At 45.4% G+C, this 20,176-nt stretch overlaps 1 protein-coding gene across 1 annotated transcript in view; it reads left to right on the top strand.

The window, feature by feature from the left end:
• The window catches only part of LOC146178707 (multidrug resistance-associated protein 1-like), a 100,495-nt gene extending 81,389 nt beyond the window's left edge, over positions 1 to 19,106 (top strand). The window contains exons 20-27 of the mRNA XM_084579791.1: positions 876 to 1,186; positions 3,477 to 3,818; positions 4,493 to 4,594; positions 10,497 to 10,715; positions 10,864 to 11,022; positions 14,956 to 15,122; positions 16,366 to 16,560; positions 18,649 to 19,106. Of these exons, the coding sequence (XP_084435917.1) occupies positions 876 to 1,186; positions 3,477 to 3,818; positions 4,493 to 4,594; positions 10,497 to 10,715; positions 10,864 to 11,022; positions 14,956 to 15,122; positions 16,366 to 16,560; positions 18,649 to 18,817 (1,664 nt within the window). The 3' untranslated portion in view covers positions 18,818 to 19,106. The remainder of the gene's footprint in view (positions 1 to 875; positions 1,187 to 3,476; positions 3,819 to 4,492; positions 4,595 to 10,496; positions 10,716 to 10,863; positions 11,023 to 14,955; positions 15,123 to 16,365; positions 16,561 to 18,648) is intronic.
• The last annotated feature ends 1,070 nt before the right edge of the window (positions 19,107 to 20,176 follow it).

Here is a 20,176-nt window from a genome sequence, read left to right as displayed (position 1 = left end):
CGTCAGAGTCCGCTCTTTTTGAACAAAACACATTCGACATTCACCCTATTCAGTTACAAAGACTGGAAGACTTGCGTATATTGAACCTTGTTTTTCTTATTTGAATGTTGGCTTCTTTTTTTTTAATCCACGCGTTCCTGCGTTATTTTATACTAATTACAATAATTCTGTGAGAAACGATGTCAGCCAGAGGATCATGTCCGCATATATATACATAAATATATATATATATATATATATATATATATATATATATATATATATATATATATATATATATATATATATATATATATATATATAGGTGAATTTTTAAGTTCATGTTGCAGTTGTTCATGTTACATACAATATGACGGTAAAATATGATATATATATATATATATATATATATATATATATATATATATATATATATATATATATATATATATATATATATATCATATTTTACCGTCATACTGTATGTTTTTATTTTCGGCTCATTCTGGAAATTGCCCCTCTATATATATATATATATATATATATATCATATTTTACCGTCATACTGTATGTTTTTATTTTCGGCTCATTCTGGAAATTGCCCCTCTCTGAAGTGCCACAAAATGTGACGCCACTGCCGCCACAAAAATTATCAGCCGGCAATTTTGTTGGCGATTTGCCGCGCTGCTAGAATTCATATGTGGTGCTCAATGAACTGCATAATTGAACACATGAACATTGAACAACTGCAACATGAACTTAAAAATTCACCTCAAGCTACGACCGGGTGTAGTTAGGTCATATTTCCTGTGATTGTTAACAATAGCTTTGTGGTGGAATCTTTTTCATGTGTCGATGCCACTTTAGCTGAATTTGTTAAACGTTCCATTTCGCAGTGGTAGCACGCATGGTGGGAAACACCTTGCTCGCCTTCGCCATCGATCGAATGTCGCGTGTGCTGCACCATACCATGCTCGAGCACGTGCTGATGAGCCCGGTGTCGTTCTTCGACGCAACTCCGCGGGGTAGGATCCTGAACCGGTTCACCGCGGATCTGAACGACGTCGACAACCGCATGGCGACTCTGAGCCGCCAGACGATCCAAAACACCCTGATCGCAGTGGCTCGACTCGCTGTCATCGGCACGGAAAGCATCGCCGCCATCGCTGTCGGAGTCGTAGTGCTCATCATTTTCACTATCGGTCTGGTGAGTTATGGCACCTTTTGCTATGGAACCTAATGACAAATTCTCGAAAGCTGAGCTAAATATTCGTTCGTGGCCAGTATTTTGTAGCTATCTGTTTGCCGAAGCCCCTTACAACACGCAATTACAGACTCGAACGAACAACCAACGTTTGCAGGTATGTTTTGAAGGGAAAATCTTCACTAGGCTAGTCAACTTCGAGTTTCGCGTGTGCTCCGTCGTTAGAAAAAGCCACAGTGCGCATGCGCAAGCCACGTGACGTCACAGGAGAGGCGCAGATGGTCGGAGCCGGCGCTGCCGCCGCAACCGCCGCCGCGTCTCCGCCGGTTGACCTTTAGCCGGTGCCGCGTGCTTACACCCGGCTGTGTTTATGTCTATACAGAAGTGTAACGGTGATGATAATGTGGAATCGGAATGACGTTTAATCTTATGTGGTGTACGGCTGTTCTCAGTGTTTCACCGTGATGATAAGCCATGGAATATCTATAAGGTGCAACGGTGAACAACAAGGTAAGCCACAACTACGCCAAGGAACCACAAGCTAAGCCATGGCATCGCCGAAGCTTTTCGCTCCTGATATTCAGGCTTAACCAAGCTAAGCCTGCACCAATTTTTTGATGAAGCAATTTAATAGTACTGATCGCATGACTGCTTCCTTGATTAGGACATGATTTACCAAATACAGGCTAAAGTGTTTGAATATTATATTTCAATTATAATTTATAATTTATTCACTGATTACCTCACACAAAAAGTGAGTCCTGAAAGTGTTTCGGTTAGTCAGGTCCAATTCGCAGTTTGTGTACCACAGCTTGGCAAATCGAATTAAATAGAAAGCGACATTGCTGGGTTTTAGCTCGTCGTCCCATTTGTTGTGAGCACTCACGCGTCCGTAGGATGCAATACAGTTTTAGACAATCTTTGTCATTGGTGCCATTGTAGAGGGGGGATCACGGAGTATGGGCCCAGCTCAGATGATGGAAGGCGCCATAGTCATTCGCCTTTGATCCTAAGTCACCATAGCAGAGGTTCCTGTCGCTGGCAACTTGTGGGTGCGAAGTTAAGGATGCTGCTCTCGCGAGTTCCGTACCCCGCAACCGCCACTAATTGTAAGAGGTGGGTTTATTTAGAGAGTGTGATGTTCCGAGCGTTCAGGGCACTGTGTGGCGCACTGTGTCGAAACATGAGGCTTTGTTGATACTCATACCTCCGTTTCAGTTATTGTTGCCTCTCTTTGCAGTTCACTGCGTAAAGTGACCACTCCACTGTGCAGTGTTTTTCTACGTACTGCGACAGCGCACTCAGTACGTCATGCCGTTAACCGTGTGTATAGGCCCTGCTTACAGTCGGGACGTTCCGTACACAATTCAATTTCTTCTTTTGTCGTCATGGGCCTGTGACATCATTCTGGGTAGGGAATTCCTGTTCAGCACAATGCCGTTATCGACTGCGTATGCACCGAAGTTGAATATTCTACTTTGCCTGACATAGACGCGGCACCGTTACGCAACTATACGTCATCGAAGAAACTGACGTGTCTCCGCACTATTTTGTCATCGTCACAGTGTCACTGTGGACCAGAGGTCTAAAGGCTGAGGTGTTTGGTGGCTACACGTGGGGTTCGCCTTGCAGGTTTTGTCTGTAACTGCTCCAATGTAGCAAAACTGAAATATTAATTACTGTCCCCAAGTCACGCACCTGCACACGTAATAGTCACCACCTAGAGTGCAGATCTAAGTCCTGTAGGAAAATTAAAATAAGGCGTGTAACCTCCTTTTTACACGACCGGTTTCTGCACGCGTAGACAATGTCCTGATGTCCTGTGGAATAGGGACTATAGGAGTCGCATGAGGTACTCCTGTTTCGTGAACAACACAATTCTTTGAGCACAGTGCCCTGAACAACGCATAATGTAATGTCTGAATTCCATAAATTTGAGATGCAATACAATTCCGTTCATTTGGCCTTCAGTAGATCGGAAAAAATATCCGAAAAAAATGAAGGCTCGAATTACGAATGGGCCTGCAGAAACACTGCCGCGAACCATTTTCGTCACTGTAATTTTGTCTCATAAACATCTGCACGAAATTTGTATGCTTTTGAGAAGAAATACAAGGGAGAACGATGTTGGTTTCGTCAAGTACTTTGTTTTGCGCCCCCTGTCGGGAAGGCCTTCCTCGCAAAAGAGAAGGTCCCTGTTCAGAAAACGGCCCCGTACAGTTTTAAGGATGCTCCACTGCCCATTCCACGTCGCCAGGTTTGCCTGAAGGTTTTCTGTAATTCTTTTATGCAGGCTGTGCTGACCAGTGCTGTCAACGCGACGCGCTTCGTGAAGAGCGCGCACTTCTCGCGGATGCTTCAGCACGTCACAGAGAGCATCGACTCCCTGACCATTGTGCGGGTCTTCGGCATGACGGAGCGCTTCTACAGACGCTTCTGCAGCCTGGCTGACCAAAACCTTCGCGTGTCGCTCGCCTCCGTGACGTGCAGCCGACTGACGAGGACGTTCGTCGTGGGCTGCAGCCAGACCATCGTGCTGGCCACGCTCATCTTTACCGTGGTTGTCGGCGCCGGCGAACCGGGAGATGTGTCTCACTCGAGCAGCGTTGGTCTCGCACTCAGCTCGTCGCTGTCGGTGAGTACCTCCACGTTCACAGGGGAGAGTTCATGGAGAGCCAATAGATCCAGGCTTTGTTTCTGTATTGAATGAGCTGCTCACTTCTATTCCTTTAAGATTAACATTCATATTTTGCCTCGCAAGATACAGTGTTTACTTTTTTTTAGGGCAGTTTTGCAGGTTGCGACTATAAATACGAAATGTTTCAGTACATTCTTGTGTACTGCTGCTGGATGATATGCCATCATGCCGCAAACGTTTGACGCGGTGTATTTGTGAAAATGTTTTGCGGCCTCTTCTCCGATGCTCTTGGCGCGTTGCTGTTAGTAAAAGCGCTGAAATTATTAGTGTCAAAATTTTACAAGGTGCTCTGAGCTCCTATTAGATCGAGAACATGGCTAAAATAAGTTATTTCAGGAACAAGAATGATTTTAATACAAGGAAAAAAGAAGACATTAATCGATTTCTAAACGCAGCAAAGGGCCAGTGTGGTTTGCAAGGAGGTGGTGGTGGAAGAAGAGACAAGCCTGCAACATAGCTATCAGGCAACTGAAGTGTGACCATTAACTAACATCATACGGCGGAAAAAAAGAAAATCGTTTTCTGGGTCAGTTATAAATACGACCGATACTAAAATGTACTCGCCCTTTCTCTCCCAGTTAAATTACTTGCGTTTCTGATCTCTTCACCAGATTCCAATAACCATGACTATGCTCTGCGTCACCTACCTGGCACTGACGCAAACCATGGTCTCCTTAGAGCGGGATATAGAGTACACAGAACTACCGAAAGAGGTAAGCGTGACCATACACTCTACTACGAATATTGCACGATGGTATACAATGTATTTTCTGCTTCACGTTGAGGCTGCTAATTCAAGGAACCCTTGTGCAGCACAGTGTCCATCCATATAATTATAATTTTATTCCACGTCACTTTTTTTCCACGCCTTTCCACCCAATAGCGTACATGTTTTCTTTGTGATGTAAATTATATCCTAAAAATAACATGTTTGGCATCCTGTCTTCATCTGAGCATTGCCTTGTGAGCATGTTTACAAAATAAACATTTATATCATTCTATTTTATGGGGCAGGTTGCATGCCTATAGGCTGAAGGAAAACCTGTTTAGTTTTGTTTGGTTTCGACTGTTGGGATTAATGTCCCACGCCGACATCGGCTATGAGTTCAAGAAGCTCCGCAAGTTCCCATCATCTAGGTTTTAACATACTCTAACATCGCGGAGTAGGCGGCCACCTAACAATTAATTACCTTCAAAACACAGCCTCCGAGGCCAGGATCATATCCACATCCTTAAAATCAGTAGTCGAGCGTCTTACAACTACTAAGCCATCGCAGTGTTCGAAACGGTCTTCATACTGTAGTGAACATTATTCTATGGTAGTAGTAGTAGTAGTAGTAGTAGTAGTAGTAGTAGTAGTAGTAGTAGTAGTAGTAGTAGTAGTAGTAGTAGTAGTAGTAGTAGCAGTAGTAGTAGTAGTAGTAGTAGTAGTAGTAGTAAAAGACTTTATTGAGGCGCAACACTTGGGCGCCTAATACATCGATGACCTGCTGGACGAACAGGCGCTGTTCTTCTTCACCCTCAGCACCAAGCCAGTCCACCCAGGTCCATATAGTATGGGAGGAGGTGGGAAAGAATCCCGATTGCAATGCAACCGGAAATGCAAATAGGCAGTGTGAAAGGTTGGCGTAAGGGGAAGGGCAGTTGGGGCATGATGGAGCACGACGAAATTTGTAGAGATATAGCCGTGCAGGGGTTATGAGTGTATTCAGCTGTATCTGCCGAAGGACATGAGCCTCCCGAACGGAGAGATTAGGATGAGAGTCGGGGTAGAGCTTGGGGTCTAAGCGAGCAGCTATGAAGTATTCGCTGATGGTGGCGCGAAGAGACACTCTCGACCCGCCCTCCAAGGATCTTGGCCAGGGGATGAACGGTGCCCAGTTACGAGTTTCACGGGCGAGCTGGTTCGCCAACTCATTGCCGCCAATCCCCGAGTGTCCAGGGATCCATCGGAGGAAGACGGAGCAGGGCTGCAGCGCAACAAGTGCAACCTCGAGCTCCGTGGACAGATGACGTGTTAGACTTTTAGATAGCAGCCTGGGAGTCGGTGTATATAATATACTGAGGCACAGGTGGGAGAGAATGGAAACTTTGAATGGCATGATTGATGGAGAGGACCTCAAGCGAGATAATATCCGGAGGGTGGAGAGGGGATGCTATGGTATATAAGGTTTTCAGATTTATGTTCTGTATGCCAGCTAGCTGTATGCGCACGAGCTACATGGAATAATGGGGTGAGACTTTTAATCAATAGTAACCTATTATGATGACTATTTCAGGGTGTTATTTATAGTCGGTGCAAATCATTTGAAGAATTGATTTTGCACTCTGCTAAAGTACCCATGATAATACGTGTTTTTACTATAAAACGAGGCAAAGATTTCAAAGGTGACATTCCACATAACGCAAATTATGTCAGTTTTTCGCACGAAGGCTTATCCCTCGGTGACTACTTGTTTAGTGTCTAGGAAGCTAACAATGAAAAGCCTCGTCTGATATTCTGACCTTTCCGACTCTCTGAGAAGCTAGTTATTCGATCTCAGCACTGATCGTGTTTTTATCACTTGGACGATGCGCACAGCCTATCTAAATATTTTCAAATGAAATGATGCCACCACAGTGGCTTGGCTCTGCCTTAAGATCCACCCTTCTCTCCTGCCAGTTTTCACAAACATAGAGGATGCCTCTGGTCGTCGCTCTTTTCCAACAAATATCCGAAGCAACAATAGCGCGTGCCTATGGAAGCATCACGTTTCCAACAATTGTCGAATAAATTTATTTGCTAAGCTATCATTTGATATTATTTAAATAGACTGACTACATGCACGGAGAATCATTCTTTTCCAGTTACGTTCCCGTATATATGATTTAAAGCGGAACGCTCATCACAAAAACCATAAAGTCCTTTTTGGGCTTCCAGCGGCCCAAGAACTTCAATTATTCTGACGAAGTCACAATGTTTCATATGGCGCCTATAAATGCGAAGTGTTCATTTGTCTATGCATTATTCTAGAATCCCAATTCTTTTCATAGAAGCCTCAACATTGAGTTGCCCTATTCTCATTCATATGCAGATGACTTTTGAAGTTTCATGAAGGCACCATAGAGCATGATACCGGCTAATTTGTTTCGGGAATGTTGGTAAGAAAAAGTAGAGGCTTTTGTCGGCTCCTACGAGAAAGTTCGATCTTGATAACTGTTGTGCACGATGTGCTGTGCTCGTTGTGTTGTGAATGGAGCAGTGCGCGCTAATGAACCCCGCACCCCTCTTCGCGCTTCGCCGGGAGGCCGCCTGCCTGCGCTCAGCGGGACGCCCCCCACGCCGGGCTCCTTCGCCCTCCTCTGGTTCTGGGAAGCAAGCCGCATCCCCATCCCCGGCCTCCGTTCCCTCCGTTCTTCGCCCGCAGTTCGGCCTACGCCTCGGCCGACGCTGGTCGCACCCTCTTATCTAGTGAATAAACGAAGTTAACAGTTAAACGGTAGCCGACGGTAGTAGCGCGTACGTATTTTCTACATCGACGACGCGCAAACACGACATTAACTTAGTTGGTTGATTAGGCGTGTCCCAGTAAAGATAAAACAATTGGAGGTTTAGGCATGGCTTCGACCTAGTGATAGAGCGAGAGCGGTGGGTATTGCAGCAAATTTTTTTGCGGTCACTTGGATTTAATGTGCCACCGTCACAACGTTCGAACGAACCTTCTGTCCTAGCAGGTCGCTGTTGTCATATGGCTCTACCAACTACCGAGTTATCTGTCTTCTTCTTCTTCTTTTTCCGTTTTTTTTTTTTCTTCTTCGTCTTCTCCTACTCGTCCTTCTTCTTCTTTCTCTTCTTCTTCTTTCTCATTTTCTTCTTCTTTCCTCCTCCAACTCCTGGTCCAGCTCTCGGTCTATACACGTGACAGTTGCTAGGCAACGGCCACGTACCACAGTGCCACGCCGACGGCTTGAAAACCTAATGCAGTGTAGCTGTCATTGCAAAAGAAAACCATCTACGAATCTTTATCATTTAAGAACTCTAAAGCCGACGACTGCTTTACTTTGGAATGGACTGAAATATTACGTGGTGTTACGCGAGAAATGGGAGTGTTGATGACGTTGTCTTTGCACTCCGCCATTGCTTATAGAAATATGCTGTAATATGTGTACCCGCCACACCGGTCAAATGAAAATGACAGGAAGTTACAGTACACTTGTCATGACTGAAATATTGGAGAAGAAAGCGTTCATGAAAGGACAAAAATGAAACAAAAATAGCTATAGATCTAAGCTTATTTGCTCAGCGCATCAATAAGCGTAATCTGTTAGAGAGCCCCGCACAGTTTTCTGCTGCAATAGCGACGGCAGAGCGATGGCTCGATGTTGACACTCGCTGGCCGTACGCACTGAGCGCCGGTGCGGTTTTGGGGCAGGCGTTGGGCTACACTGAGGGGTATCGCCATTCTAATGGATTGACAATAGGCCTTTTTCTCTTTTTCCCGTTGTGGCAATGATCTAGCACAAGGAAACCTTCGAGAGAATCACTAGGCGCAGCTTCGACGGAGCCACGATGCTGTGTGGCTGTTGCCATCAACATGTGCATAACAGTATCCTACAGCATCCACATCTGCCTCACAAGTAAACGTGGCCCACAAAATGGCCCGACGTCGTGCAGAGGTTTATAAATCAGGCATTTTAGGTCTATGGCGATATATAGCCTATACACCGAATGCCACTTTGCCGATGCCGTCTCATTGGGAGCAACGAAGGTTCCACTGGTTTGCAATCGTCACACCGCCGCACAATTTTTTAAGGATCATGGGCCCCTCCTGAACCTTAATTTAAAACTTCCTGAACCACTTAAGTTCTGTAGGCACATACGTCTTAGCGATCACCGACCAGTACTGGGGGTGGAGCTTTGGTTTATATCAACTGAGCACTCTAAATCCAAGCGAGATTCTCAAACTGTAAGCTACTATTTCGACAAAGAATCAGAAAAGGTTTTTTAGACGTACTAGATTTAGAAAAAGGAAATCCGGAACTCATTTCTCGAATTATGAATACATATGTACAGTCGATTATATTGTTATTTGCGTGCCATTTTTGTTTCCTTCTTTCTTACATGTTGTGTCGAATCCCCTGCCGTCCATATTGCCCAATTTCTTTTTTCTCTATACTTAGGATTTTCTTGACCTCTGCCAACTCCTCCTGGGCAGTAGGCTTTGTATTTACTGCTTGTTGTGCTCGTTACGTTTTGTATTCTCTGACTGTTCTAACCCGTTGCCGCATTCTGTAAGGTATACACTTTGTAGTCGTTTCTTGGAGCTAGCAAAGGTTCACCAAAAGCTTTTATGTAGAAAACCACCTAGAAATATCTCTTTAATATGCACACTTTTGCTTGCGAGAAAAAGTCTCCATAAAGCGTGTCGTCCGCGAAAACAAATTTCCAATAATATTTTAAGGAAACCGGATGTGATTAAGGCATCTTTTCTGTGGTTGGCGAGGAGTGAATTTTGATATGGATAATTTTTGGATATATAAAAGCCTATTATCCTGGACACCATTATGATTCCACGTCGAATCGCTCCATATTGGAGCGATTCTACGTGCCTGCCGGTCTATGATAGCTCAAAGGCGTATGACAAGTGAGTGAGCTAGCTACTACAGCTTCTCACTTACATGACATCAGCTCTTATTCGGCTTAAAGTGAGTGTATTTAGATTTCTACTTTGTACATTATCTAGAGAGTGTTACCTTTCCGGGCATTCCTGCAATACGGAAAATGGCAAGGCACATTGGTGCATCAGAGACTTCGCACTGCAAAGCATGAAACAACAACACAAAAAAGTATCATCACTAAGTGATTTACAATTTTTAATTGCCTCCTCAACAGACTGGCAACTCAAAGCGCAGGAGCTGATTTATCTAATTGCAAAACTGATGTCATCAGTGTCCATACCAAAGCGATGGAACAAATATGGGCCCCATTGCGCTCTGCGTATTGGCCCCTGCCTTTCGTCCGGAGAGCGAATTTTCATACTAACCAGGCATAAATACAGTGCTCTAAAGTACTCAGTTATTGGCAGCGCACTTTTTGCCTGCGTTTCTTGTACTCTCAATTCTTCGTATACATCGCGCTGATTTGTGTCTTAAGCGCGCGTACTAGGGAACTGCAGCGTTATGCACATCAGGTTATGTGGTTAAACGTCCCAAAACCGATTCAGCATGTAAGACCACCTGTGCTCTTTCACTTGCACTGCCATCGGACACACCGCGGCACATATCACAGCCCGCTTTTCACTTCTATCGAAAAGCTGCCGCCGCGGCCGGGATTCGATCCCGCATCCCTGGGCAGAGCTGCCAAGCGCCGTATAACCACTTCAGCACCGTGGCCGGGTCGTTATGCGTTTTGGTATATTGTCCAAGCACATGAAATATCGGGCTTGTTTGCGCACGATGTCATTACATCGGAAACGAAGCACGAGCATTCTGTGCACTATGTTTATATCTCCTGACACGAATGCCAGTTCCTTCACCTGCGTTTCATATTATTCCCATCATTGTAAAATATCGTCAGTATCGACGCTTTCAAAAGGGCGCTGACAGTGCTAACTGCAAATGCCGCCTTTTTCGCAGGCTGAGGTCGAAAAGATGGCCACCGATGGAGACGCTCCAGACAGCTCGAGTTTTAAACCGGGAGGCGGAGACTCGGCGGGCACAGTACAGCGCATGCTAGGTTCCAAGTGGCCGACCGAGGGTCGCGTCGAGTTCCGGGACTTCTCGGCCTCTTACCGACCAACGGTGCTCGAAGACTCGTTGAAGCATGTCACCTTCACCGTGCAGTCGAAAGAGAAGGTGAGTCCGTGACGCGATACAGCTTTCACAACGTAGCCCGTGGTAGAGAAATTATGGCGACTGGCGGACAAAATAAACTCGCCGCATGCATCCCACATCATCGATATGGTCGCTTAGTCCTAAAAGCGGTCCTCTCGTCCATCGCCAGGTTGGCATCGTTGGCCGCACCGGCGCTGGCAAGTCTTCTCTGGTGCTGGCACTGCTGCGAGTGCTCAAGAGTACCGGGGGACGCATTCTTATCGATGGAGTTAACATCGCTTCTGTCCCGCTCCCTCGACTACGCACAGCCATCACCGTTATACCACAGGTATTATTCCCTCTCATGGACAACGCAATGATAACTTCAAAATGAGGGTATAGTTAACAATATCACCTGTAGTGGTATGTTTTATTGCTTCATTATTTCATATTTGTTAATCGAAAAGATATCAGAAATGCTATGCCAAATTGATCTTCTTTACTCCGCTTATGCATTTCGTTTTTTGTTTTTCTAGTGTTTGCGGCTGATTCAGATTGCTGTGACCAAATTTCTGTTCGTGTTTTGAAGTGCTCTTCTTGAATGTTGTTGGAATGCGTTCCTTAAGCTTCCCGCTGCATCTCATAGCAACGTTTTCCGCCAGTCACTCTAGCCATTACCATTCGCTCCGGTATTCTACAACGGAAAACAACAGATAAAGAAGCAAGAGAACAAATAAAGAAAGAAACAAGAGTAAACCGTTATACAGACCACATACACCAGCGACTCCCAGGTTCCAGCGTCTTCTAGCAACCTCCCAGACGTGAAACTGATCCCAATGGGGCAGTGACTTCTGAACACTGCCACGTTGACATACCAATTCAACCAGACCAATAGGGAATCTTCACAGGTCTATATGAGGCGAAGAAAACTTGTGTCAACCGGCTGTCTATTGCCTCAACGCATAAAACGGTTGCTTGTCTGTAACTGTTAATTTCCCTATTTATTCTCTAAATATCTGGTTGATTGTGTGTTTCTTGTATTAATAACGGTTTGTTCATTGAGAAACATTTTTTTAATGTATTGCGTAATTCTTGATCTCATTATTCCGCAATCATGAAGTAGAATGTTGTTCTTGGAGTTTTTAGTGTGGAAGGACTTCTAGCATAGCAGGACAGATTTCGCAGATTTCGAGATTCAGCCGCCTGAGTGGTGCTATACCAGCAGCCAAGCGTTATGTTTATATGGCAACAATAAAGAACAGATTTGCTATATATTCGTTATCATCATCATCATCAGCCTGACTATACCCACTGCAGGGCGAAGGCCTCTCCCATATTTCTCCATATTCGTTATACTATGACTTGATATGAGTGACTTGGCTACCGTGAATGCGATGGCAATGTCCAAGTTCAGAGTAAATGGTACTGTTTCCAAATTTAACCTGATTATTGCTAATTAAACTTGCATGATGCACAGGTGAGAAAATGATGTCCTAACTTGTCTGAAGCAATTATGCCTTCCTAAAGCCAAACTAGAGTCTTATGACTACCTAATAGACATATAACTAAAGCTAACCTTGTTAAAACTACATTGCAGTACTGCATTGCTGTTTTAGCATTGGCCCTTATTGCGCATTACTGAGGCTGAAGAACACTCAGCGTTAGTCAGCGTTAGTCCTTTTCGCCGCTTGCGTTTGTTACGAACGAGGGCACCGAATATTTGAGTTTCTCCGTCCGTGCGGTGGCGCTAGCTGTGCGTGAATCGGAGCAAAAAAAAAAAACGAGTGCATTGGCAAGGCGAATACGCTTTGCCGTACTCTGTTAGAGCCGTTACAGCAAGTCTAGGGTCGGTGAGCGCTGAGGTGTGCACGAGGCAAATTTCTCATCCCGCGTCGTGTCCAGGCTCTATGTCTAGACCCTACGCGATGTCAGGAGCTCGACCGGGACCGGCAGTGAAGAGCCTGACCACGGCTCGGCCCGGCCTTTTTCTCAGACTTCGGGACCGGACCTGGCCTGCCCATCCTTCTATAAACAGAGATGCAGCGATCGCACTGGAGTAAATAACTTTAGGACGATCAGTTTATTTAGTACCTTTAATTGTCGAGCGCTCATATTTTGGATGACGAATTTGTGGAATACAAATATCCACAGCTCATACACACAGTTATCATTTTCAGTTGTTGTGCGAGAACAAGTTGTGAATATATGCCTCAAGCCTTCTATATGACGTGCTTCTGTGGTATGAATCCCACACAGCTCTTTCGTTCTTCGCTGTTTTAACTAGACGAGCGAATGAGCAATACTTACTTATCAAGAAGAACAATGTTTGGATACACGGGATCTTTGCTTCTCGAAAACTGCGCTAGCTCGAACTCTGGGCAAGACGCTGATTCTATGGCAGCGTACTTGGTGAGATAATCTCGTTCGCTGTGGGCCTTACAAGTAAGCCTTTCTCATAAAAACAAGTGAAAACTCAAGCTCCGCGATCCCTTTGACCAGGCGCAATGTTCAGCTTCCACTGAGGCTATGTCGGGGCCAGAAGCGAGTCACCAAAAATCTTAAGAATCGAGTAAAACAGCGCTAGGGGAGACTGGGCACGTGAATGACAGACACAGCGCATGTGTCTGTCGTTCGCGTGTCCCGTACCCCTAGCGCCGTTTTACTCGATTCTTAAGCATGTACCAACCAGCCTCGTATTTGCCCTCTTCTGGAATTCACCAAAAATGGTTCTTGGTTTGTGAGTTTTAATGTCCCAAGCCATTTAGGCTATGAGAGATACCGTAGTGGAGGGCTCCGGAAAATTACACCATCTGATGTTCTTTAACGGGCAGAGGGATCTCATTGCACATGGGCGCCTAGCTTTTCTCCGCCATCGAAGAGCGGCCGCCGCCACCGGGATTCGATCCCGCACCTTTGGGCCCACCAGTCGAATGCCCTAACCTGTACCGCCAAGCAGGGGCTAAGCCACAAAACCCCGTGAGAGATCACAGGGCAAAGGGAACCTCGAGAAGAATACCTGATCATCTGTACCCAATTCACCGGAGAAAAACGCGAAAGTAAAGTGTCAGTAGCCCATAAGCGGCTCTTTTGCGTGGCCACTGACGGCTTGCAAGGATCAATTCACAGCAACGGCGTGTGGAGGAAAAGGGGGTTGACATTAGGAGGGAACTCGTCCGTCCTTTCTCTTCCACATTTGGCTATACAGAGCGCACGATGAGCTGGAGGAAAGGGTGAGCGCGCTTGTGATGAGATCACACTTCCGCCGTATTGCTGAGCTGAACTAAAACCGCTTTCTCTCTAAAAACGCTCGTCCAAAGCTTTCAAACGTGATCAGTGCTTTCACACAGCAGCACGATCCTAGCGTGTGCGAAAACAATTGTAGCAAAGGGGAACAACCAAGCTGAACTGTGATCGTAAAGATATGCTGCGATGTGTTCAATACCGAAGAAAAACCCGGCTACGCGTCCTATATATTTTCTCTTTTTCTTTGTTTTTCAGGGGGGGGGGGGGAGCGGAAAATGCTCTGTGAATTTCACTGGTGAAGTTTCGATGCTGGTGTTTATTTCTGCTGTTCACGGTAATTCTAGCACGGCAAGCCAGTTAGGCTTTGCTTCATCTACATTTCGATCAACAGCTCTAATGAAGCATGTACAAATTAGGACGCCGCTTGGTTTCGTTCGGCTAACCGTGAAGCTGAGCTAAGGCAGAATACCTAGCCTGTGTAACAAGTCTTCCCCATGTGTTATGCTATATAATAAGCTGGAGAATGAGCACATGATTATACGAGCCCTTGACCATACCTAATGTCCTTTCACCGTGACCTTTCACTTCAAATTTGACCTAGAAATGTGACTTATTTTCAGTGGAGTCTGCAGACACCTAATAGGCACTAAAGCACATCAAATAAACAAGCGGTGTTAGCGAAACCAGGCCAAACAGACCTGTCGCTCGTCAAAATTGGTTTAACCGTAATTACGTACTGCTAATTTTTACTTTCTACCATACAGAATTTCATTTACAGAAAAAGCGATGGTCGCTAGAGGTTCAAATTGGATTTCAAGGAAAGGAAACAGTAGCAAGTGGTGGCAGAATGATAGGTGGGCGGATAGGTCAAGAAGTTCGCAGGGGTAAAGTGGATGCAGCTAGCACAGGACCGGGTCATTGAAGTAATTCGGGAGAGGCCTTCGCCTTTCAGTGAGTATAGTCTAGTTGATAATTATGATGATTATTAATTTTTACTTGTGCTCCTTACAATCACACCTTGACCTCCTGAACTGCCCAGGATCCAAGCCTTGTGCGAGGTACACTTCGTGCCAACTTGGACCCCATGCAACAACACACGGACGACGAGCTCTGGCAGGTACTCCGGCAGGCGCACATGGCAGACTTTGTCTCGAGAGAGCCTCTGAAGCTGAACCACGAGACTGGAGATGGCGGCGGGAACCTCAGGTGAACGCCGCGCCCAGCTTGTTTGAGTATAGAGTTTATGGCACCATGGAGTAGTACATCAGCCGGGGCGCTGATATAGCGTAAATGATATGCATCAAACGGAGGAATTTAATAAAATATCTTAACATGTAGGTATAGGGCCCTTCTATGCCCTCAGTTTTGAGTTCGATGATATATAGTGAGCTCGTTGGTTTGGTAGTGCACCTGGGCAGTCTTATCATCTAATGCGGCTAGACCATGATTAATCTATTGGAATAGTTTTTTTTTTTCTCAGTCCAACACTACAGCAAGAAAGAAAAATGCAGTCGCGGAACAAAAAAAAAGAAACTTGAGCCCTGTTTTATATTCCGAATCTTCTCACTGGCACTTTTGCAACAAAGTATTGCTCATCAAGACGATTTGGTTTTTTTTTCGCCATCCAAAGGAAGGCCGCGACATATGAACACTTTAAAACAAAGCCACGTGAACGAGCTCCTGAGGAGCTCTTAAACATGCAATGAGTGAGCAAGGTCGCCCACAGTGTGACGGTAGCCACAAATAAGCGACAAGCCGTTCTGCCAGCAGCTTTAGAAATTTGGTCCTCCTAATTCTTGTCGTATGATGGCGGAGATACATACTGCTTGCCTATTGTTGCCGAAGCGATAGAGCTTCCCAATGCGGGAAAAAAAATGCAAGAAAATTAATACTTGATTTTTTGATCAAAGAACACAAGGCCACTGCTCAGTCATGCGACGAAAGCCGGAGGCCTAGACATCTGCTCCCGGAGCAAGTCCTTGTCGCTTTGACGAGGCAACGAACACCATGCAGCGTACCTTGTTAGTGCATTACACCTTTGACAGCAGGACAATATCACTGCGGAAGCGTCCCGTCACTTGACTTCGGAACGCGGAAAAATTGACCTTGTGAGATATATCATATAAAACACAACTCATTCTGGGTTTCTGAAGGTGCTCTACAACTCTGCGTTTCACATTTCTGGTCTGTAGCCATTACCTGAAAAATTGAGTTACTAATAGTCATTTATCACTTAGTTAAGAGAAAAACAAGAATGGCCTGAGTGGCATTAGGCTAGCGCCAACATTATGCAGCCGGTGCTACTCGCGTCCTTAGCGCCTTTTGTAATTAAAACTTGGCTCAAGTTATGTGGGACACCTGTATACGCTGTCGTCAGTTATAAACGCTGGAGGACACTCGATGGTTTTTCATTCTTCTGCTGCGTTCTTTTTTATCTCTCATCAATCAGTGCTGGTCAGCGGCAGCTGGTATGCCTGGCTCGTGCCCTTCTAAGAAAACCGCGTATCCTGGTGCTGGACGAAGCCACCTCGCAGATGGACGGAGACACGGACCGTCTCATCCAGGCAACACTCCGGGAGAGCTTTGCGAATTTCACTCTGCTCACGGTTGCGCACCGGCTGCATACAGTGCTGGACTACGATAGGTATGATGAAATTATTGGTGTCGGGTGGTTCTATGTCGTCTTTGTATCGGTCACACACACCTTACACATAAATGTTTACTAACGAAACACGATCAGCCTACCTGTGAAGAATGTGGAGACGTGTTCACAATCAACCATATCCTAATCAGTTGTACAAGACTTGAAGATCTACTACAGAAGCACTTCTCATAACTTTACAATGAACATATACCATTCCACCCAAGCTTATTTTTAGGAGGAAGGTCACTCATTTACATTTCCTATATATTTTCGTTCCTAAAAGAAGCAAAGTACCTAAATAAGTTAGAGAACCTGTAATAACTTTTTAAAGCCCTTAAACAAAGTCCAGATTTTAAGCCTTGCTTTTGGCGCATGATGGCCTTAGTTGTCTATGTGCCGTAAAACACGACGCAACACAACAACAAGCTACAGCCAGAGGTGCAATTAGAATAATGCACAGTTCCCGAGCTGCTCCCGACGTACTGTGAACAGCGCCGCCGCACGGCTCAGCAACGCCAGCGAGAACCAATTAGCTCCTGAAACTGTAGGCTCAGTTGTTTCTGCAAGCGGTAAAGAATAGCCGGCCAGTGGGCCGCACTCATATGACCTGCCACTTTCTCGACGACATTGCACTAGCGATGCTTCGCTACTTTGGAGCACACCACGGGCTATGTCGAATGGGTCTCGCAACACATGTTCGCCCATTTGACATTCACTGTCGAAAAGAAACTAAGAAATGAACATAGATAAGCAGTGTATAATGCTCAGACACGACAATAAAAATCAGAACCAACGAAACGGATTCCGAGTGAAGGAAAGCGTAGCCTCTCGCAGCAGCGAGTTCGATGAGATGATCAAATTAGGAAGTTTCCGGAGAAAAGCTGGTCTTCACAGCCGGCACGGGATTTTAATGGGAGAGATAGGGAAGAGCACATCTTCATGCTGTGGGCGCAGTCAGGCTGATGATATACAGTTGTCATATTAGTCAATTTGCTTGAAGAAGCAAGGAAATGACATAATTTACATGATTCGTATCGTTAAGGTAATGTACTTAAATTTGTTTTTGTTGCGCAAGCTTGCCATAAGACATGTTATAAAAACCCATGTAAATTATTTTTCGTAAGGAATCGGAGAAGGCTTCGGCTCTTGTCGTTGTCGGTGAGCTATTTGGAGAAGTCCTCTTCCCTTGTTGCGGTTAGTCCCTCTTCCTGCAGAATCTGTGTCCTTGATGACCTTCTCCCTGCACAAGTCCACAGCAGGAGGCGAACATCCACTTCTGCAGCTGGTGTGAAACAATTCGGTCATGTAGTGGGTCCGATGTCTTTTTGAGATTCCCATCGGCATGTTACCGACGGGGTAAGGGCCGCCCCAGCTCATCCTGCTAAGGGAAATTATTATGAGGGGGAGAGAAAGTACACGGGGGAATGAGGGCACGTGTATTCTTGCAACATAGCGCTAAACAGACAGGGACACAGCGAGACACACGGGACGGGCGCTATCCCGTGTGTTTTGCTGTGCCCCTGTCTGGTTAGCGCTATGTTGCAAGAAAACGATCCCCAACTCACCCAAGCTTCCATCCTGGCACGTGTTCTTTTCATTAAAGAGTATGCTAAGATGGGAACAGTGGAGCGGGCATCAAAAGGGAGCCCGGTGGGGGGTGCTTTAGTGTTTGGAACTTAGTGTGTGAGGTAGTCGGTACGTGAGTTATGCTACATTTATTCGTACATTTCGCACCACTGAATAAATGTACTGGAATGGCAAAAATTACTGTATCAGGTATGGCCAGCCTTACCTTTTAGCTCTGAGCCCTACCACGTCAACACGAAAACAATGAAATTGTTTTCTATATCTTTAATAGTTTTTGTCATGCGTTAGCTCTCTCGAATTCTTAGCTTTTGAGAATCGCAGCAATCTATGCAAGGCAAACATAAAATCATATGGCAGTAAGAAAGTTTGTCCGTGAGAGCAAGGATGGACAGAGTGCAAATGGTTTTTGCGTTTTAGATGTTTGGCGAATTCTTGCCGCGTTGAGTCGAAACATTAAATCAGTGCTCTTTCCTAAGCCTATCTTTTTTCCTTTTCCACTAGGATCCTCGTCATGAGCGAAGGCACCGTTGCCGAATATGGGACAGTTGAGCAGCTGCTCAGCGACGCCAATTCCATGTTCTACGACATGGCACGCAACGCAGGAATCACCACCAATGACTCAAAAAGCGCTCAATCTTATCCCTCTTCTGAGCCTAGCACTCGCCTCTAGGTATTTCGCATTCAATTAAGCGAGCCTGTTTAAGTTTTCCAAGACACACCGGCTTAATGAAGTGCATATTCCTAGCTTACGGTCGCTACACTGACTGCCCTGGGGCAACCAGCACGTGGCCCCTCACCGCGCAGGTTGCCTTCTAACCAGGTAATACGGATAAGTCGTAAAAAGTCACACCCCATTCGAGCGCCTTCAAAAGGGGCATGCGGAAGCACGCAGTCGCCGACAGAAACGAGTTGGGCTTGAAGACGCTGGAATTTCACAACGCGCCAAAATAAAAAAATAAATAAGCACTATGTGTGTTTTTCTGCGTCCCTATAGACAGTGGAAAATAGATTTTTTAGCCTTTTGTCAGAGAGCGGATCAGACGCTCGTTTATTTCAATAAAGTGCTTGCAGATGGAAGCTCTCACACCTAGTACTACATCCTTCTCTACTCAACACTAAAAAACTGCTAAATAAACCGTTCACTTTATTTATCCTATTTATCGCTTTCTCTATTTGACTTCCTTCCTGTACTGCGCGCTTCCAATATTCCCGGGGTGCAGTTCGAGCTGGTTCATAATGGGGGAAGCAAGCTACGCTTAGCATACGCTAACTGCTGATGCGTATGCACGCCGTCTTCTTTAACTTAACGGTTGTGAACATACTGTAGCTAAATTTACTATAGGCAACGTGTAATAACACACGTATTTGATTTATATGTTTCGATATGTGAGTTTATTCTGAGTGGTTTTGTTTCAAGATCTTGCGCCACGCTTTGATAGCGTCCTCGGTAGGAAATGGTAAAAAGGGAATGCCAGAGCCGTGTGTCTGCTATGCAACTCCTTTTGAAAAAAAAAAAAGTCTTTAAACTCTCTAAAAGACCGCTTAGGTAAAAGGGCTTTTGGTCGCTAGTGTAACACGGGTAGAAAACACTGCGAAGCCTTTCAGCCTTTACCATTAATGAACTCCCTCAGAATATCTTTTTTTGCAATTTTAAATTTGATTAGAAGATTTTTATACCACAGTCTTTCGGAGACATACACATTCCATACCTTTATACAAAGTCGTCAGTGATAATTTGTACCGCTTTGAAAGCGGAAGTCTCCCATGCGAACTCAAAGGTCTTCAGGGGCCGAACATCAAAACTTTCGAGTGGCACAGCAGAGGTTTGTGCGCGATGCCATATCACGTGACTCGCCGAGCCTCCCTACTGCAGATGCGGTGCGCGGAGCCGGGGGCCGTCGACCGCATCGCGGAACCATGTTGAGAAATGAAGGATAAACCAAGGCCAAAAAACGTATTCAACGAAGCAATTAACCAAGCTTCCGCTGTGGATGACTAGGTTCACACGAGTTCAACCACAGTTAAAGCT

The sequence above is a fragment of the Amblyomma maculatum genome, chromosome 9, assembly GCF_055883805.1.
Source record: "Amblyomma maculatum isolate TAMU_Amacu chromosome 9, ASM5588380v1, whole genome shotgun sequence".
Classification (NCBI taxonomy): Eukaryota; Metazoa; Arthropoda; class Arachnida; order Ixodida; family Ixodidae; genus Amblyomma; species Amblyomma maculatum.
Note: the sequence above shows the minus strand (reverse complement) of the source record. Positions and strands in the feature narration are given on the sequence as shown.